The sequence below is a fragment of the Caretta caretta genome, chromosome 15 (genome assembly GCF_965140235.1).
Source record: "Caretta caretta isolate rCarCar2 chromosome 15, rCarCar1.hap1, whole genome shotgun sequence".
NCBI lineage: Eukaryota > Metazoa > Chordata > Testudines > Cheloniidae > Caretta > Caretta caretta.
The window spans coordinates 26255218-26278116 of record NC_134220.1 but is presented as its reverse complement, the minus strand read 5'-3'; the positions used below and the strand labels follow the sequence as shown (position 1 = coordinate 26278116).

The 22899-nt window shown below is 43.9% G+C and overlaps 1 protein-coding gene across 5 annotated transcripts in view; it reads left to right on the top strand.

The window, feature by feature from the left end:
* Nucleotides 1–22708, top strand: part of CAMKK2 (calcium/calmodulin dependent protein kinase kinase 2) — a 46539-nt gene extending 23831 nt beyond the window's left edge. For 3 of the 5 annotated variants that reach the window (XM_048821530.2, XM_048821528.2, XM_048821532.2), the window contains 9 exons: nucleotides 3736–3757; nucleotides 8516–8604; nucleotides 8858–9057; nucleotides 9165–9218; nucleotides 10450–10523; nucleotides 11373–11460; nucleotides 12471–12599; nucleotides 15282–15382; nucleotides 19288–22708. In XM_048821530.2, the coding sequence (XP_048677487.2) occupies nucleotides 3736–3757; nucleotides 8516–8604; nucleotides 8858–9057; nucleotides 9165–9218; nucleotides 10450–10523; nucleotides 11373–11460; nucleotides 12471–12599; nucleotides 15282–15382; nucleotides 19288–19363 (833 nt within the window). In that variant the 3' untranslated portion in view covers nucleotides 19364–22708. The remainder of the gene's footprint in view (nucleotides 1–3735; nucleotides 3758–8515; nucleotides 8605–8857; nucleotides 9058–9164; nucleotides 9219–10449; nucleotides 10524–11372; nucleotides 11461–12470; nucleotides 12600–15281; nucleotides 15383–19287) is intronic. The other 2 variants (XM_048821529.2, XM_048821531.2) reach the window with 2 other exon arrangements.
* Nucleotides 22709–22899: the final 191 nt, after the last annotated feature.

Below are 22899 nucleotides of genomic sequence, written 5' to 3'. Positions count from 1 at the left end.
ATGCCACATGACAGCAACAGTATTTGGATGCAATCTCTGTTTGCGTGGATCAAACTTTTGGATGACTGTATAAAATATTTCCCATGGTCTGTGCGGAGGGACTGAGGCAGTGAGTTATGCCAGCAAAGTAGCTGATCACTATAGAGATTCCTTTTATGCTGCTTAAAGTAATAGAATAGGGCTTACAGCAGTGAGAATTTTCATGGCACGGGTATATCAGAGGAACAGGACCCCTTTAATTACGGAGACATGCGGGATCCAACGTCTGGGCTCAGAAAGAGATAAAACAGCTATACTGTAGCTTACCCGGTCAGCCTATACTTAGCAGTGCACTAGGTTATAATTAGATATCTGGGAGCACTTTGCAGAGCCAGGTGCCCAGCTGTAACCTGTAATGCTCTTAACTGCTATCCTCCTGTCACCGCACCCGAGTGCTGCTTAAGCTGTAGTTCCTTTTGAAAGAGGGACTGTCTTATCTGCATTCTCTCCCCAAATGTTGAAAACCCTGCCCTTCCCACTGAGGTTAAAGAGGAGCAGAGTCCAATAATAACTTTATTTCCATAGCTATCCTGCCAAGTGAGGTTTGCAAAGTGTTGTCCTTACATTGTCTTACCTCTCCCAACCCCATTTTACAGCTAGAGAAACTGAGGCACAGGGGAGGAGTAAATCATAGAGTTTAAGGCCAGAAGGGACCATGAGATCATCTAATCAGACCTCCTGCACGTCAGAGGCCACCAACACCTCCCAGCACGCACACTCTAAACCCAATAACCAAAATATTACAGCCTACAGGAAACTAAATTATCACATGTCACAGGAAAAGAATAGGAGGAACTGAGTTGTATGAGCTCCCTGCAGTGGCAGGGAATTGATTAAGTGAGAGATCCCCAGATGATCCTGGCACATGACCTGCACCCCCATGCTGCAGAGAATGGCAGTGACTTTGGGGGTGTTTTGCCTATCTGACCTGAGGGACAACTGCCTCTCAACCACAGATACGGCGATCAGTTAGACCTGTGCGTGTGAACAAGAACCAGCCAGCCAAGCACCCGAGAGAGAGAATGCTTGATGCCCCCTCAGAGCACTCACCCACCCTCTCCCATCTCCAGCTTTAGCCATCTCAGATGCTTCAGAGGGAAGAGACACAAGGGGGGAGGGGGGAAATAGGAAATAAATGGGGGATAAAAATCCCTTTCTGATCCCTGCAGGTGACTGGCTGAAGCCCTGAAACATGAGATATTAGGAACATAAGACACACACTGGATCCAAGCCCTGCTCCCTACCGTCACAAGCAATCCTGTCATACAATCCCACTCATAAGCTTGTCCAGATCTCTTAAATCTAGCTAAGTTATTTGATCCCACAACTCCTATTGGGAGGCTGTTCCAGAACCTCACTCTTCTGATGGTTAGAAACCTTCTAATTTCCAGCCTGAATTTGTTCATAGCCAATTTATGCCCCTTTGGTCTTGTGCCAACATCATCCTTTTTCTTAAAGTGACTTACCCAAGAGCATACAAGTCCGGGTCGCGCAAGGAATAGCAATGTAGGGCTTGCCATATTTGCTCAGACCAATGATCCCATTTGTTTGGTACCCTGTCTCTGAAAGTGGCCAGTACCAGACTCGCATACTAATGTATTCCATATCTTTCCAGATTCAGACTCTCTCCCTGCACTAGCTGGACATCTATTGATTTGAATCAAAGGTGCAATAGAAGTAAATTAAAATGTGATGTAAACTAGATATTCATTATGGACACCTCTTCCTGCAGCTTCATTCTACCGTAATCCTATCTGGGATTAAACTGAAGAGTGGTGTTATCTGTTAGTTATAGCAGGGTGTCAACAGTCTGACCTGGATTTAATACAGGGCTCTGCCACTAACTCACTGTGTGACTTTGGGCCAGTCACTTAACTTTTCTGTGCCTCAGTTATCCCAGCTATAAAATGGGATAGAACTTACCTACCTAAACAATAAATGTTTGCACACCATGCTGAGACTCTGGGTTGAAAATACTATGGAAATGCAACATTTCCTTGTTGTCAGATGGGCAGGGAGGGGGAGTTTCCTCCTCATACCCTAACTTTAGCTCCTTCCAGAGCTGTTGAAGTTGGCTCCTGGTGGGAGTTGTAGATTTTTTTTTTTTTTTTAGGCAGTAGTGGCTGTAAAGAGCAAACTACTCGCAGGGATCTGGGGAGTCATGTCAGTAAAGCCTTTAAGAGCTCACTGATTTGCACACCCTCTACCTTTTGTCCGTGTCTCCCTAGAATTGTTTAGCAGTTTGTTCCCTAAAATAGACCAGTTTAAGGGAACTAATCAGCCTTGAGAATGTTCCCTGATACACGTTGCTTAATATTGCTCAAAACTACACTTAACAATTGAGAATTTCAATACAAATACCCATCTGCAATACCAAAGGGGATGAACTGCCAAAGGCCAAGACAATGACCAGTTAAGACCAATGTTCCAATCATTGCTCTTGCCAATATGCCTTTTTAAAATCATCATCAGAATTCATTAGCATATTGGTCTCCTTGTGAATCTGCCTTATTTCTATTAATTTAATCTACCCCCTGAGGGCCAAGTTTCCCAGTGCTAACAGCTGTTGTGCCTGAAAAACACATGTTAACGAAGGGGCACGTTTGCCATCCTTTCTCATGCTATGCTCAGGGCCTGAATGTGTATCTGTGAACGTGCAAATAAGTGACTATATTCACTTCTCCGTTTTGTACAAGTCATGTGTGTTTTCCACATTCAGCTTAGGTGCAAAAATGTTATTTACTTGGTTTAAAAATATAACATCACAGAAGGTGTAAGATGTGCATTAGTTAACAGAGGAACTAAGGGTTTCTCTACGCTGCAGCTGGGAGCAAACAGGTCGACACGCTTGTGCTAGTGTGTTAAAAATAGCTGTTTGGATGTTCCAGCCCCGGTGAAGGTTTGGGTGAGCCACCGGTTCCAAGCGTGGGTGGCTAGTCTGAGCCCGTGCTGGTGCTGCAATATCCACACTGCTATTTTTAGTGTGCTAGGGTGAATCCTGCTAGGACAAATAAGTCTCCCCAGGCTGGGAGGCTCATCTCAGCTGCGATATAGATAGACCCTTACTGGCTCCTTCCCAGCTTTTCTTGAAGAAATAAGTAGTTTGTTTAAGCTAAATCCATAAACATTTTGTGGGGGGGAAACTTTTTACCTGGTTCCTGGTGAAACCTTTCTGATGGTGTGTATTTTGCACTGTACCTTACTTAACTGATGATGGAGCACTGTATTCGGGTCAAAGAGCTGACGTGTCCTTAGACCCTAGTTCTGCATTCTCTGCACACTCAAAACTTGGGTATGTAAGAAATGCAGAATCAGGGTCATAGTGAGAAGAGTCTTAGCCTGATAAACTATAATGATTCTGAAGTACTGAACAAATATGTTAGTTCATAGATTATTAACAAGGAAGATAGTAATGTGCTCTTTGAAGTAGCGGCGTGAATTGTCAGTCTAATTTCTGCCTGAACTCCAGATCTGTGTGATAAATACAGTGACAACGTCATGCAAAAATGTACATTTTTAAAAAACAAAATACCACAAGAGATTCTTCCACACTCTGAACTCACTTCACCCAGCCAGTTTCATGTTGTTGTTTATTATTATTTCCATAATTGGTCATAGAAATAAGTGCTTTTCTGCTGGGATCTTGTTTGCAGAGCTTTCAGCCTGTCATTAATCACCTCCTCTTTTGTGTTTCAGTGTTTGAACTGGTAAAACAAGGGTAAGTATTGAACCTTGATATTACGTCTCCAAACTTAGTGACTGTTGAAGCAAATGTATTTCATAAGCAGTGTGTGAGAGTGTAGTTTGGTTGAAATAGTGCATACAGTGGGCCAAATTCCTTACACAGTGGTGATGCGGAAGGTGTTAAAGCTAGGTCTCCCTATGTTGTGGTCTGCAACTTACAATTTAGATCATCCTAGCTATGTTACTTGGGATGTGAAAAATTCTCACCCCCTGAACACTAGTTAAGCCAGCCTTTACCCCTCCCTCCCCCTCCCCCTCCCCCCATTGTAGATGTGGTTAGGTTGACAGAATAAGTCTTCCATGGCTCTAAGTACCACTGCTCCTGGTGGTGTATTACCTACATTGACAGAAAAAACCTTTCAGCCGATGTAGGAAGTGTCTACACTATGGCATTGCAGCTGTGCTGCTGTAGCCCCTGTTAGCTGCTTTTCTTGCCGCAGTCTCTCTTCTGGCTTTTGTGTATGTGAGTTACAGTGACTGAGGCTCTCTGACGTGCTCTGAGTTTATCCATGAGAGTGTAGAATGAGCCCAAATGATTGTGAGATGTGGAATTCTGTGTCCAATCCAGCACTTTATTGCATGTCTTCGGAAAATGGCACAAGGCCATGATCTACAACTGCAGATACCTGTCGGCTTGTGCATGTGTGTGCAGTATGCTACATTCAGACTGTCTCAGTTCTGTTCTAGGATGTCAACATCTTGTCTGAGTTTTATTCCTTTCATCCTGCTACATCAGCAGAGGACAGAGGCAGCATGTCCTAGTGGACAGGACTTCAAACTGGGAGTTAAGAAATCTGAGGTTCTGACTCTGCTGATCACTGTGTGACCTTGGGCAAATCATGTAACCTTTTTGAGCCTTAGTTTCCTCATCTTTAATATGGGGATAATAATGCTCACTGAACTTTGTCAAGTGTTTTGAGATTTACAGATGAAAAATTCTAGGAAAAATAAAATAGGGTTTAAATGGCATGAGAAGTTTAGGAGAAAGTATCTTTGAATTTAATAAAGGCTGTTTGCAGTTCTCATGAAAGCAGCATTAGCAATGTAATTGTAACTAAAACTAGATTGTTAGCTCTTTGGGGTAGGTTCTATGTTTGTACAGCCCCTAGCACAATGGCTATGGCTCCTAGGTGCTATAATAATTCAAATAATAAAACTGTTAGAGCTGAAGATTTCCCTTATTATCATGGGCAAGAAGCTGAAAACACAGTAAGCCAATGTGTTTCTTTGTGGATTGATGATACAGTTTTCCGGCATGAGAATTTAAACACCCATTGAGGTTATGTTGATATGTATCTTCTCCCTCAGTACTGAGAATTAGCTTGGGTCCTCTTGGAGAGAGAATGAAATGCTGAGTGCTCCTCACCTCTTTCTCTCTCCCCCCATCTTACAGTGGGGAAGTCCATGTATCCAGCTGAAAAGTAATTGTGTACTGTAGTCTCCTCTGTCCTTGACAGGCGTAGGCAACTTCCATTAGTGCTAGTGGAGGGTAATCCTGTGCAATAGATAATAGATGCTAATGGGTCGTCTTCTGATCCTCTCGACTTGTGAGGCCATTTCCTGTGTTATCCATCAATCTTCTTTGGCACTCAGCCTGCTGAGTGTCTGCAGTGCACCATCATGTGCTAGCGTGAGATGGGATTTAGGAGGATATAGACGATCATTTACGGGAACAGTAAGGGGGTGGGCAGTGCAAGCAGCATGGTTCAGTGAGTAGGGCACTGGATGGGGACTCACGAGACCTGGATTCTATTCCTGGCTATGTCATTGACATGCTGTGGGACCTTGGTCGAGTCACATTCATCTCTCTGCCCCCTTCCACCATTGATCTGTCTTCTCTGGTTAGATTTCAAGCTCTTCAGGGCAGGGACTGTCTCTTCCTATGCATTAGTGCAGTGCTCAGTTCAGTGGGTCCCTGGTTTTGGATGGGACTCTAGCTGCTATTATAATACCAATGATAAATATATGGGCATCCTCCACCAATGTGAAGAACAAAAGGGGACTCTTGGACAGAGCAAGGCACTCTAGCATCTCTTCAGCTCTGTCTACTTCATTAGATGCTGGATCCTTCAGAGATTCAAGACGGGCAGCAGCATCTCCCACAGCTTTTGGGAAAATGTGCAGACTCTGGCAAAGAGACACATGTCAAGGTGGAGCTAATTAGTTTAGCTTTCCTCTGTGAGTCCCACCCGCCTTCCAAAGAAACAACACCCCTGCAGTGCTGATGGCAAAAGAATGATCTGAACTTTGCAGTTAGCCCTGGGACACTAGAAACCTTGATGGATCCTAAATAGACGGGGGCGTGGCACCAGATCCTGTGCTTCAACATTTCTCTGAGATACCACAGGAGAGGGTGCAAAACTGGGGAAATAAGGCTATAGGGGAGAAGGGAGATTTTCCTTGCAATGGCCACGTTAAGGGTCACATTCTGCTCTCAGTCCCAGTAAATCCAAAGCAACTGCATAGACTTTAAGGGAGCAACTGCAGATTGGCATGGGTGAAATAGAGGTTGGGATCTGTCCCTAAATCTCTTAGTTTGAAGGAAATAATGAGTAAAAAGAGGAGACCGACATTCCTGGGGTTGAAGAAAATTCCATCTGTCCCTCAGATAGAAAGGATACAGTTCTGAAAGGATGAACTGATGAACCAGTACAGCCATCCATTGTGACCTATGGAAGAGCTATGTAAGGTCCAGATGTGCAAGCCAAACAGCTGCCAAGGTGCTGTTCCAAGTTCTGTACTCTTTCTTTCTAACATGACTCAGTTAATCCCTTCCCCGTCCCACTTTGACTTTTTAGAGGGATACGAACCAGATTCTGGGGTCAAGCGGGGACACAGCTATTAATGGGAGAGCGCCTCGGTACACCACTTTAGTTTTTGTGCTGTGTGACTGTGTAGAGGGAGATTGGCGTGGAGCCCACTAGAGCCGCTTTCCCAGCGTGTGCTGAGGAAGTGGGTTTGAAGACACTTGAAACACGATTGGGTGCCAGGAGGAAACCACATTGGAAATCCTTGGAAACTTCTCTTTCCAGGAGCCCAAACCTCAGTGAGAATCAGACCTAAGAGAGGGCAGCTCAGCACTTTCGTGTCTGTAAGAGGCGTCTTTCACTGAAATGGCTCTTAGTTCTCTCCAATCTTTGAATTGTATAGATCTCCACTTTCAGGCTGCTTCTAAAATACCACTTAGTCCAGGAAGCATTTCTACTGTGATGGCTGCTTCCTATCCTGTGTACATTCTTCCTTCCTGTAATGTTTGCCTTAGGCAAAGTCTCTAGATTGCAAGCTCTTTGGGATGGGGAAACTTTATCTATGGAGCCAAAATCCAATAATTTATCCAGTGCTGTATGCACGTACCTTACTGTGTATGTTAATGACCCGGATCCTAATGGACCAGACCCTAATTTCTTCATTCCACCCTCATTCAAGCAATGCTCCCACTGACTTCAGTAAGAGTTTTGCCTGACTCAAAGCTGACTGAATCCTTCAGGATTTGGCCATCTAATAATAAAGGGAGGAACTGCCACTGCCAAGTTAGCATTTGTGCATGAACGTGATGCCACTGAGGGCAGCAGAGTCCTGCTGCTCGGGCTCTTGTGTGGATCACAACCCGGGGGATATTCTGGGGTGACAGAAACGGTGCCATCCATCCAGGTGCCCACGCAAGAGGGGAAATCATGGAACCTGTTATATAGAGGGATAGGTAAGATGTAGGCCTCCATCTTTGGCTACAGCCAAAGAACGTGCAGCATAACTCACAAGGCCGCAAAGGTGACTTTAAGCCACTTTTCTACTTCCCTGGTCCTCGTCCTGGGCCATTGTGTTCTGAACTGACCCCCCTCCCCAGGGTAGTTTGGGGTAGCTTGGGGGCTGCTGTAACTTAGGCAAGCTGTCAAGCTCGGGGGCAGTTACAGTAGCTGGGAATTGCTGGGTTTTAGGGGAGCCCTAAGCCACCCACCAAGAGGAGGGCTAGTGTAGAAGCTATTTTCCAGTTCTGCACCAGCAGAGGATCCCACTCGGCTGAGATTGTGGCTGGCTCCGGTGGCGTTAGGGCCGCTTTGCAACAGCGTAGTGCAGCAAAGGGGCCCTAATGCAGCCAAAGATCGGGGACATAAAATCTCTCCCTTGGAGTAGCAGGGGCAGCTGAATGTCTGGCACTGCCTTTCCTAGGCAGAGTCAGTGTAAAGGTGCCACTGTATCTACCATATTAAAATTGAGTTCCCCAGCTTGTTTTTTTCTGGTGACATAGGATATGTCTACACTGCAATTAAACACCTGGAGCTGGTCTGTGGGGTGTCCCAGAGCCTGGGCTCCAGCACACGCTCAAACATCTACACCGCAGTTAAACAGCCCTGTAGCACGAGCCCAAATCAGCTGACATGGGCCAGCCACGGGTGTTCATTGCAGTGTAGACAGACCCAGAGATAACTAAAAACCATGTGTCAACATGCTGAGCCACAACAATGCAACATGATTATTTTTATAGTGTAGACAGGGCCTAATATGCCGACGTTCTGGTTTACTATAGTGAGTTAATTCACAGCATTTGCTGAAGCCATGAAGGAGAGTTGTGGGATAGCCAGGGCAATGAGCTAAAGAATCCATTATCTCTTGCTGGGTCAGAGCTTTGCTACCTGTTCTCTTAAACATCAGTCAGAAAAAGAAGCATCTGACATCTTGTGGGTTCTAAACTGTACCCCTCTTCCTCATGAGCCCTGCTTTGTTGCCTTTCCAGGCCTGTGATGGAAGTCCCTGCCATGAAACCTCTCACTGAAGATCAGGCTCGGTTCTACTTTCAGGATCTGATCAAAGGCATCGAATACTGTAAGCTTGTAAACAGAAACCACTGGTGGTCTTAACAACTTGGGGGCAGATCCACAGCTGGTGTAATTCAGCTGGCTTCAGCAAAGCTACCCTGACTGACCCCAACTCAGGATCTAGCCCTTAGTTTCGACGTCCTTGTTAATTGAGATTTGCAGTCCCTGTGTGTTTGGTCATTTGCTCTTAGCTACCATCCCCTAGTTGTGTTACAGGCATGCACTGTCATTAAATGTCCTGCTATTTCTTTAACACACAGTGCACTATCAAAAGATTATCCACCGGGATATTAAACCTTCCAACCTTCTAGTTGGGGAAGATGGTCACATCAAAATCGCTGACTTTGGAGTGAGCAATGAGTTCAAAGGAACCGATGCCCTCCTGACCAACACTGTGGGCACCCCTGCATTCATGGCCCCGGAAACCCTCTCAGAAACAAGAAAAATCTTTTCTGGCAAGGTATTTTGTAGTGAGGTTTCTTTATAACTGTCTCTTTAATATATACATGCTTTTTGGGCTCCATGTGCAAGAACTAGCTATAATATTGTATTCTCCTTTCTTCCAAGGCTTTGGATGTATGGGCCATGGGAATCACGCTCTTCTGTTTTGTGTTTGGACAGGTAATGAGTTTCTTGTTTTGTGCCTGGTCAGTGAGTCAAGATGTCTTTCTACACAAGGCTCTGGGTGGTGTTTCATAGAGTGAAATTTATATCCCCTCTCCCCCCCCCCCCCCCAAAGCCTGATCCGTCATGGCTTCTTCTCCCCATAACCTATCCCTGTGCTGCACTGGGGACGGGCCAACATTCCTCCTTCATTGTAAGGCAGAGGCCTGCCTTACAATGAAGCTGCTGCTCCTAAGGCCCAGCCCCTTGCGTAGTCCGTCTGCAGGGCTTCATTGCTGTAGAGTAGAGACCTGCGTGGGGACTTCTTAAAATCCTGCTCCCACTATTATGGCCACAGGATCCCAGTCTTGCTGCAGGGCTCTACCCTAGTCCCGCACAGGGCTCTGCTAGAGAGTGTCTTGTGCAACCCACAGCTCCGTAAGTGGTTTTTTATAAATGTCTAATCATTCACTCGTAGGGTGTCTGGACATTACTGCAGCGGTTTTTCTCACTGGGTGTGGGGATGGTTAGTGATAATGAAGTAATTCCTGCCCTGATTCATTTATATTGTCATGGCATCTGGGCATTTCACATTCAGTTTAAAATCAATAACCGCAAGCTTGGGTGACTCAGTGAAATTGCACATGGCCCATGCCTGCTGTGATGCTAACAGATTCATTAGTTGAAAGCCCAAGTAAATGGGCGAGCTTTTCCCGTACCCTGCACATGACCAAACAGTAGATCCATTTGACCAGCAGAGGGCACCTCTGCTGAGAACATCTTTGTGCCAGTCCTGGGCGAGCAAGAGCTCATCCAACAGAGATTTTAACTGGTGCAATGGGACGTAGAGGGAGAGATGGCTTAATAAATGATGCTGAAGAATGGATGACCCTGTCGGGCTCCCTTCCAAACCCCAGGGTCGATCCAGTAGTGCTTGCACATGAGAAGCTCCTCTGTTTTCAGAATGCTCAAGGAGTACAGGGTGGGCCTGTCCAGATTGTTCAACCAGGAGCTGTCCTTTGGGCCCATGCTATGTAAAGGTGTCATTTTTGTTGTTGTTTTTAAATGAAGCTGAACAAAATAATGTGGTGAGAAAATTGGCCATATGTTGTATTTTCCTCCTAATTCTTTCTCCCTCTCCTTTGAAACCTGCAAAATTCTTCCCAAGGCAAGTGATGTGTTCTGCTGACTCCACCAAATTGCCTTATTGCTTAACAAATCCTGTTTGTTTTTGTTTATTTGTGACTAGTGCCCTTTTATGGATGAGAGGATTCTAAGTTTACACAGTAAAATCAAGACTCAACCCCTGGAATTCCCAGATCAGTGAGTACATAGAAGGCTTTTTATTATTTATGCAAATTGGAAAGTGAACACCATTTCCCTAGGCTCCCAGAAAGCACAGAGTAGGTGGAACTGGATCTTATCCAATGAGATTTTACAAAACTATAACCCAGACCACCAATACGTCCCTTTCTCTGCTGCACTCATCCCTGGAAAACTCCCTTCAAACTTGGCATGGGGTCAAAATTTGTTGATCTACAGCTGTTGAAAAAATGTTTGTGATTTTTAAGTTCCGGAGTCTCCAAAGGGAATTAACCTCTTCCATTGCCACACGGTGGATTTCTGTCCATCTTCTTTTTTTTTATACCCTGCACATCCCTGACCGCTCTGAGCGTGGTGATTTATTTGACTCCTCGTCATCTCAGTGTGTATTTGCTTCTCCTATGGAAACTCTCTTGGGGACAGTTACATGGGGGTGGGTCCCTCCTTCCGGAGGCAGTGACTAAATGAAGAAGTAACTGATCTGAGTAATCCCCTGGATTCCTAAATGTTCTACTACTCCTTATTCCTTGGTTCTCCTTCATTTAATCCCATTCCCAAACACCAGTCACCTCCGCTCAGAGCTTTACCAAAGTGAGTGCTGGGCAACGTGGGCCTCGGGATTCAGCTCTGCGATGGAGCAGAAATGAGTGTGCACGCAGCATGGTCGTTCTCTAGCACTAGTCTGAGCACTCTGCAGAAGCATAGGTATTTAAGCCCCGGGTGCTGTGTCCAGACCTGTCCCTCCCCCCAAACACCGCTTTGGAAATGAGCTGATATGATGAAACCTGGCAATGAGAAGTGGCTGTGAACGCTCTCAAATTAACCCATGGCTCACTTTAATTTCCCAAGGCCAGACATTACCGAGGATTTCAAGGATCTGATCATGCAGATGCTGGATAAAAACCCTGAATCCAGAATTTCAGTTCCGGAAATCAAGGTATTTGCCAGCTGGAAATGAAGCTTTGTTGGTGAGTTGCGACCTCGCTACTGTCCGGGCTGTTTTTATTTTGTTGCATTTTCTTTGCTCAGTCTTGTCTGGAGTCAGTTTATCATTCATTGCTCCCTCCCCTATCTGCCAATGCCTCCTTTTCAGGCCCTCCTGAGCCTTCTCCATCCCGGAACCTCTTGTGCCTACAAGACTAGGCCACATAAAGAAATTGTCTGCGTCCAATTTTCTGGGCTACTAGGATAATATTGCAAAACAGCCTTCCCAGGAGACTTCTGTCCCTTTCTCCCTGCTGGAGCCCAGAAGGGTTGAGCAGCTGTGAAAATGGCAAATAAGGTTGGGGAAAGGCAGGAACCAGGGAGAGTTAATAAGCTATTTCTGAACCTTCAGAAAGGGTTCAAGAACTGGACAATGGTTGATGGTGTTTGGAGAGCAGGCAAAAGTTTTCTTCTTTTCTTTTGAACCTATTCTCCCATTTCTGCTGCGGTCTGTTGAAAATCTGGGACTAGGAGTTCCATGGATTCTACTCCAAGCTCTGCCACTGTCTCTGTGCATGACCTTGGGCACGTCATTTCACCTCTTTGTGCCTCCATTTTCCCATCTGTAAAATAAGAGTAATGATGGCTCCCTATCTTTGTAAAGCATGTGCAGATCCATGGATGCAAAGTGCATTGTAAGTGCCACCCATTATTTATACTTTCCCTTCCTACGTGACTACAGGCCTGGTCCACAGAGTTTGGATCTAGAGTTGCACTTCCCCAAAGTTTGAGGGTGTGTGCATCTGGAGTTCTGGTTTGAGCTCATCTCTAGTCCTAATGATTTGGGATTGTTCATTCCTCTAGCTCACTAGATTAAAGGGCAGAGCATCCCTGATTCCTTAATAACTCACAGACCTATGAGTACTGTAGCTGGAGAGATGCGGTGCGCTTGCCAGGTCTGGGTTGTTCTCATTTTTTCCAAAAGAGGAAATAGTTTCTGACAGGCTGTGTTATTAATTGAAGTTGCACCCGTGGGTCACTAAGAACGGAGCGGAACCACTGCCAACGGAGGATGAGAACTGCACGCTCATCGAGGTGACCGAAGAAGAAGTCGAGAACTCGGTCAAACACATCCCGAGCCTGGCCACAGTGGTGAGTAACATAGGCCAACCGTTCGCTCAGTGTGTGCATGGAAAATGGTCTGATCTTACTGCCCCAGCGTCGCTGCTCAGACCTAGCTGTGCTGATGAATGATTAGAGTTGAGGACTAGGTGCCAGGACTCCTGTATTCTCTGTTTCTAATGCACCCATCCATGGGGTGGCATATGGGCACCATGCAGCAGCATGTGGCATCTCTGGGTCAGAAACCTTTCCTGAAATAGATCTAGGACAGCACTGCCCTTCTAAGCAGCTGCTAAAGAGACCACAAAGTCAGTTGCTTGGTGGAGATAGCCTTCCCCTCAAGCTGGAGTGGAACTGAACTGTGTGTGTCTGGAGATCATTCAGAGCAGTCCATTAAGACAGGATGTTGTCTAAGTTGCTCTCTTGTCGCACTTCCCCTGGTCTGCAGATCTGAGTCTCTTATCTCCTAGTGCTGAGGCTTCCCCATCCCCCGTCATTTTTAACCCCTTTCTAAAAACCATCTGACTGGAGCATCTGTGGCTGCCATCTTGCAACTGCTGTTTAGTGGGAGTTTGGTGCTTCTATTGGACCTTCTAAACTCCAGCTTGTAACTCCACATTAGCGACTTGCTTTTAACCTGGCAGCTCTGGGCCTTTGGTCACGCCTGTCCTGTGTCCTGCACTGAAGGGAAATCTCGGTGTATAGTAGTGGGAGTTAGCAGAAGACTACTCTTAACTTGCCTCAGGGTTTTCATGTGGCTGTTTGTAATAAGGTGCTGTGGAGGAAAAAAGGGAAACAAGTTGGTTTTTCCCATCTTGCTAGCTTGTGGTTCGCTCTCAGATTTCAAAGCTCTCATACGTTGCCTCTCGATGATTGCAAAGCCCAGCTCCACAGCAGAACCATATTTAAAATTCTGGACCATATGGAGAGGAGGGCTGCGCTAAACAGAGACCAGGACTTCAAGCAGGTATCCCTGGGCCTATTGAGATGTTCTTTTGACCACCACTGGAGCCATGGCTGCTCAGTGGCATTGTCATCGTTTTAGTTTGTACCTTCCGCTTTTTGACTGTGCACCGCAAGGTGTCTTGGGAGGTGCTGTGCTGCCTTCCCCTTCCTGCCGCTGTGCCCCAGACTCTCACTTTACTGAAAGGGAACAAATCTGGGAGGAAGAACAATGATTTTTGGCAACCGTGTCTGCCTGTGTTCTGGTGAGCAGACAATGGAGCAATCTGTGCTCCATGGCCTCTTTCCTTTTAGAGAACCAAATTCTGCCCAGCTCGGCGCACCCTGAGTTCTGTGGGAATTGCGGGTGCTCAGAGCTTTGCAGGATCAGGCCCGGCAAGAATAGTCTCTGCATCTGCTCCTCCCTGGGCTCAGCTTCACATCAGACAATCTCTGTGTTCCCAACCCCAAATCTCCTACGCCTGGAATTCATTAGCAGCAACCTCCTTCCTGTCCTGCTGTCACATCTTTGATTTAAGTCATTATTTAGAAGAAAGGAAAAAAACCTGCCTCCATTTTTATTTCTGCCTTTGTTTGTGAATAGCTCACCTGCTTTAACGTCCCTGTAATAGACTGTTTTTTAAATGCAAACATTGTGTGTTGCCCTGTGCGAGATGCAAATACCATCCCCATCCTGAAGAGTTTACAATCGAAGGAGAACGTTGGAAAAAGTTTCGACCTTTTTTCCCCCAGAAGTGCTGAGTACCCACAGCCCCATTTGAAATCAATGTGTGTCTAGCACAGTTGAGTGCAAAATGAATGATTTATTCAGCTTGTTTTGCCTCTTTCTTTTTTTCTATTTATGAGTTGGCCACTGACAGGTTGCAGAATTCTCAACTTTGATTTGTTCTTCAAAATTATTCACAAATTTCTCCAGGGAATAATTCTTAGTCTGCCTGTCAAGCTGCAAATGTTACACTGAGGTATAAGATTCACACACTCTTGGCTTTTTTATTTTTATTTTATTTTTACTCTTGGCTTTATTAATCACATTGAGTGACTTTGTAACCCACTGACAGTACATTCAAACTATACACCCGATTGTAATACTCAGTTTGCACTCTGGTGGTTAGCTGCATCCTTAATTCAATCAGGGAACTGATGCAATAACATGTAAGTTACGAAACTAAGTGGTAACATGAATTTCAAAGTCTTTTTTTCTGTGACTTTTGTGCTTCGCAGTTAAAGTTAGCTCAGTACAAACTATAGAGTTTCCAATCACAATTCAGTTTTGGCAAGTATTAAAGCAAATTCCACCCCACCCCAATCCCCCAATCAAATTGTGTTTTTAATGAGTATTCCTGCCATTAAAGACCAAGCAGCTGGAAGTTCACAGAAAGTGAACCCAGCAGGGTGACAGATACATGCAAATCAAAATTCACTTTTGAATTAGAAAGATTATTGGAGAAGAAAATGTTGCATTCTTCACTCAGGTTTCATATCCAGTCTCCTGTGGTTTGAAGTGTGCATATGTAGCTCTGAGGAGTTCCAGATAAAGAAATGAGCTTCTGAACTAAGCAGTTGGAGACCTGGCAGTCGTCATTATTGTTAAATGAAAACTTTGCCCAGTCTAGGCTTGTTTTTAATAGTTTGCTAAAGCACAAACTCTATCGATTTGGTATAAACTTCAAACATTTCCGTTACTCTTGAGTGGAAATGCACTGCTATTGGAAAGGGTTGTCCCTGACTGAAATCAATCTTGTCCTGCAGATCTTGGTTAAAACGATGATCCGGAAACGATCTTTCGGGAATCCATTTGAGGGGAGCAGGAGAGAAGAACGATCGCTGTGCGCCCCAGGGAACCTACTGACGTAAGTGTCCTCATCTCGCTCAGGTGCAATGCATACTTCCAGAGTGATTTCCAGGGAGTGAATAGTCACAGTGCAAAACACCAGCAGAGCCTGAGAATTTTTATTTAAAACCTGTACTACAACCGGGCTTTTAGTTGATACGATGTACGTACTGAATCTAATCTCAACTCTATTTGTACCCATAGAAGACAGCATTTCAGTGATAAGGGAAGTGGTTCTTGTAAGTTACTTATAACTGAGGCACACCGTGCTATGATACTTCACAAATGGTGTCCTGTACCAAATCCGAATGAAATCAGATCCTTGTCCCTAAAGAATGCTCAGCCTCTGTTTTATAGATCTACTATAGCCTGAGCCAGTTCAAGGCACATGGCTCCCTACGCACATCAGTGGAAATACTGATTTAGTTAGTGATTTAGGACCAAATTTTCAGAGGTTCTGAGCTCCTAAACTCCCCTCAGGAGACAGAGCTGTAGGTGCAGGAAAAGTGTTCGACATCCCTCAGGATGTGTCCTTACTGTTGCCACTTCTGTGCGGATTAGAGACACAGAGGCTCCTCCTCCAAGCCAGTGTTTTAGGGTCTACGAATTTGGAGCCTGAGCCTATACGGTGCTGAGCTTCCTCCACTGCTGTTGAAACCAATAGGAACTATGGGCGCTCTCCATCCTGCAGGTGGCACTCGCCACCAGACAGGATTGGACCCACTGTACGTAGTGAAATGCAGATTATGATCTAAGTCCTGGAGCTCAGAAAGCCTTATGATAAGAGGAAAAATATGAAAGTGTTAGCTCTACTGTTCACTTCCTGCATGTGAATGGGGCCTTCCTATCGGAGGAGTGTCAGAGTGATTGTAAACCTGGCACCTTCTTACTCTTCTCATCTGCTCCTGGAAAACCAACACCGCTAAGAGAGTGCGAGCTGGAATCTAGTCCATGTTGGTTCCTTTCAGCTCATTATGGGGAGATGGGAAAAAGGCGTCGGACACTGTGGTCATCTTACCTGATTTGTGCTCGTTCTCGCCTCACTTTCCCACTCCCCACAATGCTAGAAAAAACAGATCGGTAAATGTGAAGTATTACATCGGTCAGACTTACCCGGCAGTGCCTTCTGCCTGTCCGTTCATGTAGGCAACGTATACGCCAGGGAGCTCTGGGACATTCCCAGATAACGTGTGATGCAACTCCAGAGGAGCGTTTATCTCTTTGGGTTGTGTTCCCTCCAAATTGTCTCTCTACAGAGATCTAGGTACTAGGAGAGGGATCACAGTTTGGGGACACGTACACCAGGAAGCGTGTTAGTGCTACAAGCCGTGGCTCTCGTAGGAAGGCTTCAGAATCGGGGGCTGTCTGTTCACCATGAGCCCAGTAACTGATTGCCATTATTTCAACCAATGAAGCCCATAAGCTGTAGGAAAATTACATTTAAAATAGGATAGTCCTTAAAACCATGAATGGAGCTTTCTCAGAAAGTGGATCAAACATTACTAGTAAATAACTGGTAAATGACAAAAGCTCTTCTGACTACATGCAGTGGATGACAGACATGCATGAATTGCTGTTCTGATAACAGGAATACTCTTGTCTGGATTTCCTTGCTAAAATTTTCCTTGCTAGCATGGTCACTTATATTAACCTGGAGGACACAGAACTGAATTTTGCCAGTAAATTAATCAGGCAGCTTAAAGATGCATTGTTTTTCTTTCTGTTTGCATTGCAGCTGTGAAACGTTAATAAGTTACCTTTTAGAATAAAGGTTTCACTTTAATAAACTGATCCATTGTGTTGGGATCTATTTTGTACTAAATGCAAATTAATAAATAAAAACAAACGTTGGACTTCTTGTTTGCCATCACCTTTTCCCCCTCATTTGACGCAGATTTTTTCACTGGGGCTCATTCCATTGATGATAAGCTCCCAAGGGCTTATATGTGGGCCAGCGCTGTAATCACTTGCAAAACACCCACTGACTTCAGTGGAGCCAGGATTTCACCCCAAGTGTCTTCCAGCTCAGGCGCCTGTATGGGCTTTCTAATGGCCTTGCTGAGCTTGTAGATGCTTACTGTGAAGTTCCCATTTCCTACCAGCACACAGTATGTCCAGCTCCACTAGTTCCCAGATAGATGAGGGCTTGGTGTCCTGCCTGCTAATGCTTAGAATGGGCTGCGTCTGCATGGGAGTTCAAGTGACGACATCTCTTACGCATAACGCTCCTGTCTGGGTCAGTTCTGTGTCTATTCAGCACCTAACTGCCTGGTGCAGAAAACTGATTTTCATTTGAACCAGAGCCCTTGTATATGAACCCAAAAGACCACTAATGCCTGTGATTTTGGTGTGTTGCATTTGTAATTCTGGCTGTATAAGGCATTTTCCGTCTGGATAAACTGGAAGATCAATCTAGTGAAATATCATCACAGACTAACAGAGATCATATTGTCAGTTTCAAGTTACTGAAGTTGAAACACATCCTGGCAGATTCAGTCTGTGTCAGTTTAAGGTTGCAATACAAAGAATACATCATTGGATTCTGCTGCTCTACCAGTGTCTAACAAAGGTAGAGCTGCAGTTTCTTGACACTTGCATCCTGTTTTAATTTCCCAAAGTACCCCGGGCATTTGCTTGGTTTTTCTACTGAGAATCTTAAGACAGATATTTCGTGGGGGATTGAGCTTTCTGAATGGAAGGGTTGACAAACCACTGAAAGTGCTGTTGCTGGACACTTGCTTCCACCATTCACGCTCCTCTCTCGAGCAGTATCTAAAGGGCATGGTAATTTACTTAAATTTTCCCCAAAGACCCTGTATTATGTTGATTACAAGAGGCTCAGCTGACAGATGTGTGTGAATCTTTTTCATAGCCAATGCTCGATTCCTTTCTGGGCATGCCTGGAACTTAAGCAAGTAAATCCCCCAGTTATCCATTTGGGAGTAGGTTTATATAAGATCTTGTCCTGAGATGTGTTCAATCAGTAAAATTCACCCTGTGCAGAGGGACAGAACAAGGCCTATGCACCAGCCAACTGAATCCTATTTTGAGAGATTAAGTAGGATTTAAATTGTATCTAGACCTCAGACTGGCCTGCAGAGGGATGAATTTCACCTTATGCATGTAACTCTTGTTGACTTCAGATGGAGTTGTGCATGGAAGACATCTTCTCGTTTGTATGTTGTTAACTGTGAGCTAAAAGAATGTATCTGCGTATTTTCTGAGTCTTTTTCTTATATTCTGAATTGTAGTTGACAGTCTGACACTCAAATCCTATTTATATTGGTGATTTATTTGATTGTTGTTCTACAACAGAGCTGTAATATTTTACATGCTGTGGTTAACAAGCTCCTGTCTCATCCATCACTGATCAACTACAGAAGCGGCTGTCAAACACAGTAGATGAAAGTAACTTGTTTTATTTTTGCCAAACACCCCCCCCCCCCCCAAACACGGGTTAAAACAATCATGTGAAGTGAACTAAGTGTCTGAGGGCTAGACAGAGGGGGTAAGGAGGTGATCTGTTTTCTCTATTACCATATATGCGTTATACCATTTGATTTTATGTGGCCCAGAATCTTCCCATATTTCTTTAATCTCCCCCCAGCCTCCACTCTTCTGCAGTCTTTCATGTGAGACTGCTTCCATGTGTGGTATGGTTTAATCTTTGATAGCTAGTACTGCTGCTTTCAAGTGGTTTGGGATATTGTTATGGCTATTAGAATGCTAATTCTTACCCAGTCTGCTCTGTCTTTACCTATTTAGGTTTCTTGTGCTTACAAAAATAAACCATGATGTTGTGGTTGGTGATGTGGAAATTGTTTACTGTATGATATGTTGAAAGCATATACAGGGTTCCCCACCCACCCTCATATAAAATGTTTCCTTTTTAAGGGCACTAATGTGTTGTATTTCATTTTAAAGCAGGAAGCAAGGCAGCGAAGATAACCTGAAGTGCAATGACCTGCCAAATGTGGGAGGAGATGAAATTCTTTCATGAAATCCAACATTATGGTTATGACGGGCAACTTGGTCTATGGCTCCTTTTCTACAACATGCATCTGGGGAGAAGAGATGTCACAGAGCCTAAGCCAAATACACACAGCATGACATGGCCCTAGTACAGCATTATACGCTGCATGCAACGCTTACATAGCAGCATGTTGTAAGAAACCAGATTACCGCACTTGTCCTAAATATTGAACATCTCTGATTGCTAAATACATAAATGGACTGCTTGATTTATTGCTGGAAACATGTTGGCAGAGATCAGAAGGTGAGATGATGTGAGGGGCAGTGGTGGTGGTTTGCAAAAAGCAAACAAAGAAAGATGCAGTTGGAAATGGCTTTTAAGTGGTTTTCATGCCAAATATTTCAGAGAGACTGATGCCACAAGGTATTGTACAAGGGAGGTAGGCAGGCGTGTGAAGCTTCATACACAGCTGTAAAAACCAGAATGATGTACTTTGAGAGCTCACAACCTACCGGAAATGTTGTTGCATCTATTTTTTATTGTTTTTTCTAATTGACACATTTTAATTGCATGGAAGCGAAGTAAAAACCACCACATCACCTTTTTCAACAATGCCTGTCTTTTTGAGCAAAGTTTGAACAGTTTGAATAAATAGCATCTTCAGGTAGTTCATAAACTAATGTTAATTACTGTGTTTTGAAGACACCACTTTTCCTAAAATCTTGACATTAGCATGGATAGATGTGCACTAGCTGGGCCAAGTATTCAGGGTACAGATGGAAAATGTATCTAAGGGCTTGAAGTTTGGTCTGAACTCTTACAGCAATGGGCGTTTTGTGTTAGGAGTTAAATCCTGTATTGCTGGGGGAAGCTGAACTCCTATTTTGAATGGCAAAAGAAGCACTAATGTTTCTAAATCTTTTACTTGAGCTCGGTAAATATATAGTTACATGTTAAATTCAGGGTAAAATCCTTCACTTCCATGTACATTACATGGTTTGATACAATTTAAAAAAACAATTTATGCTATTTGTAAGTATCTAAATAGACTTAGGGCTCATTTAGGATTTAAGATCTTATTGAAATATTTAGATTAGCTGGTAACTTTTCAAAGAAGCATTATTTTTTTCAAACTCTTAATTTGGATTTTGGGGCTAGATATTTCTGCAAACTAGTAGCCAATAGTTTGTAAATCCCTGTGGATCAGAGGCTAGTTAGCAGACTACAGTAATTTAAATGCACATCTAGTTTAGGGATTACTCCGTACTAAGAGCATGTTCATCATCCCTGAGATTGCTTCGGAATGATTTTGCGGTGCTGTTAGAATCTAAACAGCAAGTGGTGGGATTCTGGCTTCTACATTAGATTTTCAGATAATGCATGCTCTGTTAGTATCTTGAGCAGAATAACTGAGGTAATCATGAATGTAGATGAGTGGGGATGAGATTCTCCTTGTGATTGGGAAGGGTCAAAATAGGTGGGATAGTCCTGTGGATAAAGCATAGCACTGAAAGGTGGGAGAGCTGATTCTTTTCTCAGCCCTCCCACTGACTTGGTGTGGGACCTTGGGCAAATCACTTAATCTGCCTGTGCAACTGGGAGAATGAAACTTCCCTACCATGTAAGGGGCTTATGAGGCTGAATTCTTTATCCTGCATGGAAGGCACTATAGAAGTGTCCAGTATTATTTTGATTTCCCCAACCTCTACCCTACAGCTGGCTTATTGGGCCAGAGCCATTATGAGGTGGTTGTGTTCTTGCCTTCCTCTGAAGCATCAGTTAGTGGACACTGCAAGAGGCAGGATGTGTTGGTGCTACGTTCTGACCTGGTACAGTATCCCATCACCCTAGAAATGACAGACCTTTATTTAAGAGTTAAGAAGTTAATTTGGTAATTAGCAAGAAAAGTCCACTTATGCAAGTTCCCTTTCGCATAATAGCCTGTATAGTTGGCAAAGCCTTCTGGGTCCCAATAATCCAAGATTCCCTGTATTCCCAAATTGGTACTGGAATGGTACAGTCATCTTCTTTCCAAAGCTGATGACATGTTTCATATAAGAACCACAACTTCAGTAAATGTTTTAGGAGCAGAAACAATGAATCCGCAGCAGAGAAAAGGACACTCAGTTCTTCCTATTGCTTAATTTGAAGCTGTGAACTGCTATTGATTGCTCTGTGTCTTTGCTTCTTAATACCAAGAGGAATACCAAAGTAAACTCAAGCTTCAAAATTTCTCCTTCCTCTTTTCCCCAATTTTATTTCCTTTGTGGAAACACAGATCTGATAAAGAGTTGCCAGTTGGTTTCCTGCGCTTGTAAATGGGTTTGTTGTTTTGCAAAAAATACATCTAAATGCTTAAAAGAAAATTCTTTCATTGTTCTTGCTGAGTAGTTTGCGTATTGTGTTTTTGTTTAAGGTCTGTGAGCGGCATGGAGATATAGTGTGGAATTTTTCCATTTACATTAATGATTTGGTACATGCCATTTGATATCATTAAAGCTTAATTTACAAAACAGGAGCGATCAGGGGCCTGAGAGGTGCAATGCATCTTCTAAAACAAGCGCAGGTCTTCGGTACCTATCCGCATAGTATCTAGGCACCAGAGATTAGCTGTAGAACAGTTTATGGACATTGACCTTTGACTCTTAAGCATCCAAAACCTAAGAGCTTCCTCAAGCAAACTCCCCAAGGAATTTATTTTCCTGCTACACCCAGCTCCATGTCTGAGTAACAGTCTCCAGCCTGACCTCTCTGCCCAATATACTTCTCTGAATTAAGCTCTTTGTTTTATGTGGGCTTCCTTGTCAAAATATAAAGTGTACAAAGTGTGCAGAAGATCTGTTATCTAAATGCATGAGCCATTAGAGAAACTATATATACAAACCTGTTCAGTTTTGTACCTACTGTCCTTTACTAGTCAAGCTACCTTTTTTTGTAGTGAAGTAAGCCTTTTACCTGTGCCTTCGAACTGGGCTGTGGCTAGTTTTCCCCTTGAAACTCCTTTTAAAAACAAAAAAAAAAACAAAAAAAACCCAACACTGGCCATAAATTGTGGCTGACTGAGGAGCCACGTGGCTCTGAAATTGCAGTAGTAAAGCTGCTCTTGGATGGTGGTTTCCGATTATCTACTGGATAAGGAATCTGGTGTTTCAAAGTCCTGTGATATTGCTGACTTTTATACTGTTGTTTAATGCCTACGGCTTGTTTTACTCCTATCCCTACTTACTATGCATTTTACTTCAAGTGTATAAAGTTTAAATACTATGTATTTATCACTTAAATTATATTAACTAATAAAAGAAATGTAGGTGTTTTTCCACAGATGTTCACACTTCTCTGTACAAATTGAAATAAATAGCCTGCAACCGTCAACCCCCAGTGAGCTCGTTGATTGGAGAACTTTTATTCTGCTTGACCCACAGAACTTTATCCTGCATTAGAGAAATGGTGAAACAGCAGGAACCTGCTAGCACGGTCGAGATCTTAATCATTCATTCTGCTACATGAGATGGAGAGTTCTTAATAGGGGCAAGGGGAAGAGACCATGATGACTGTTAGCCGTG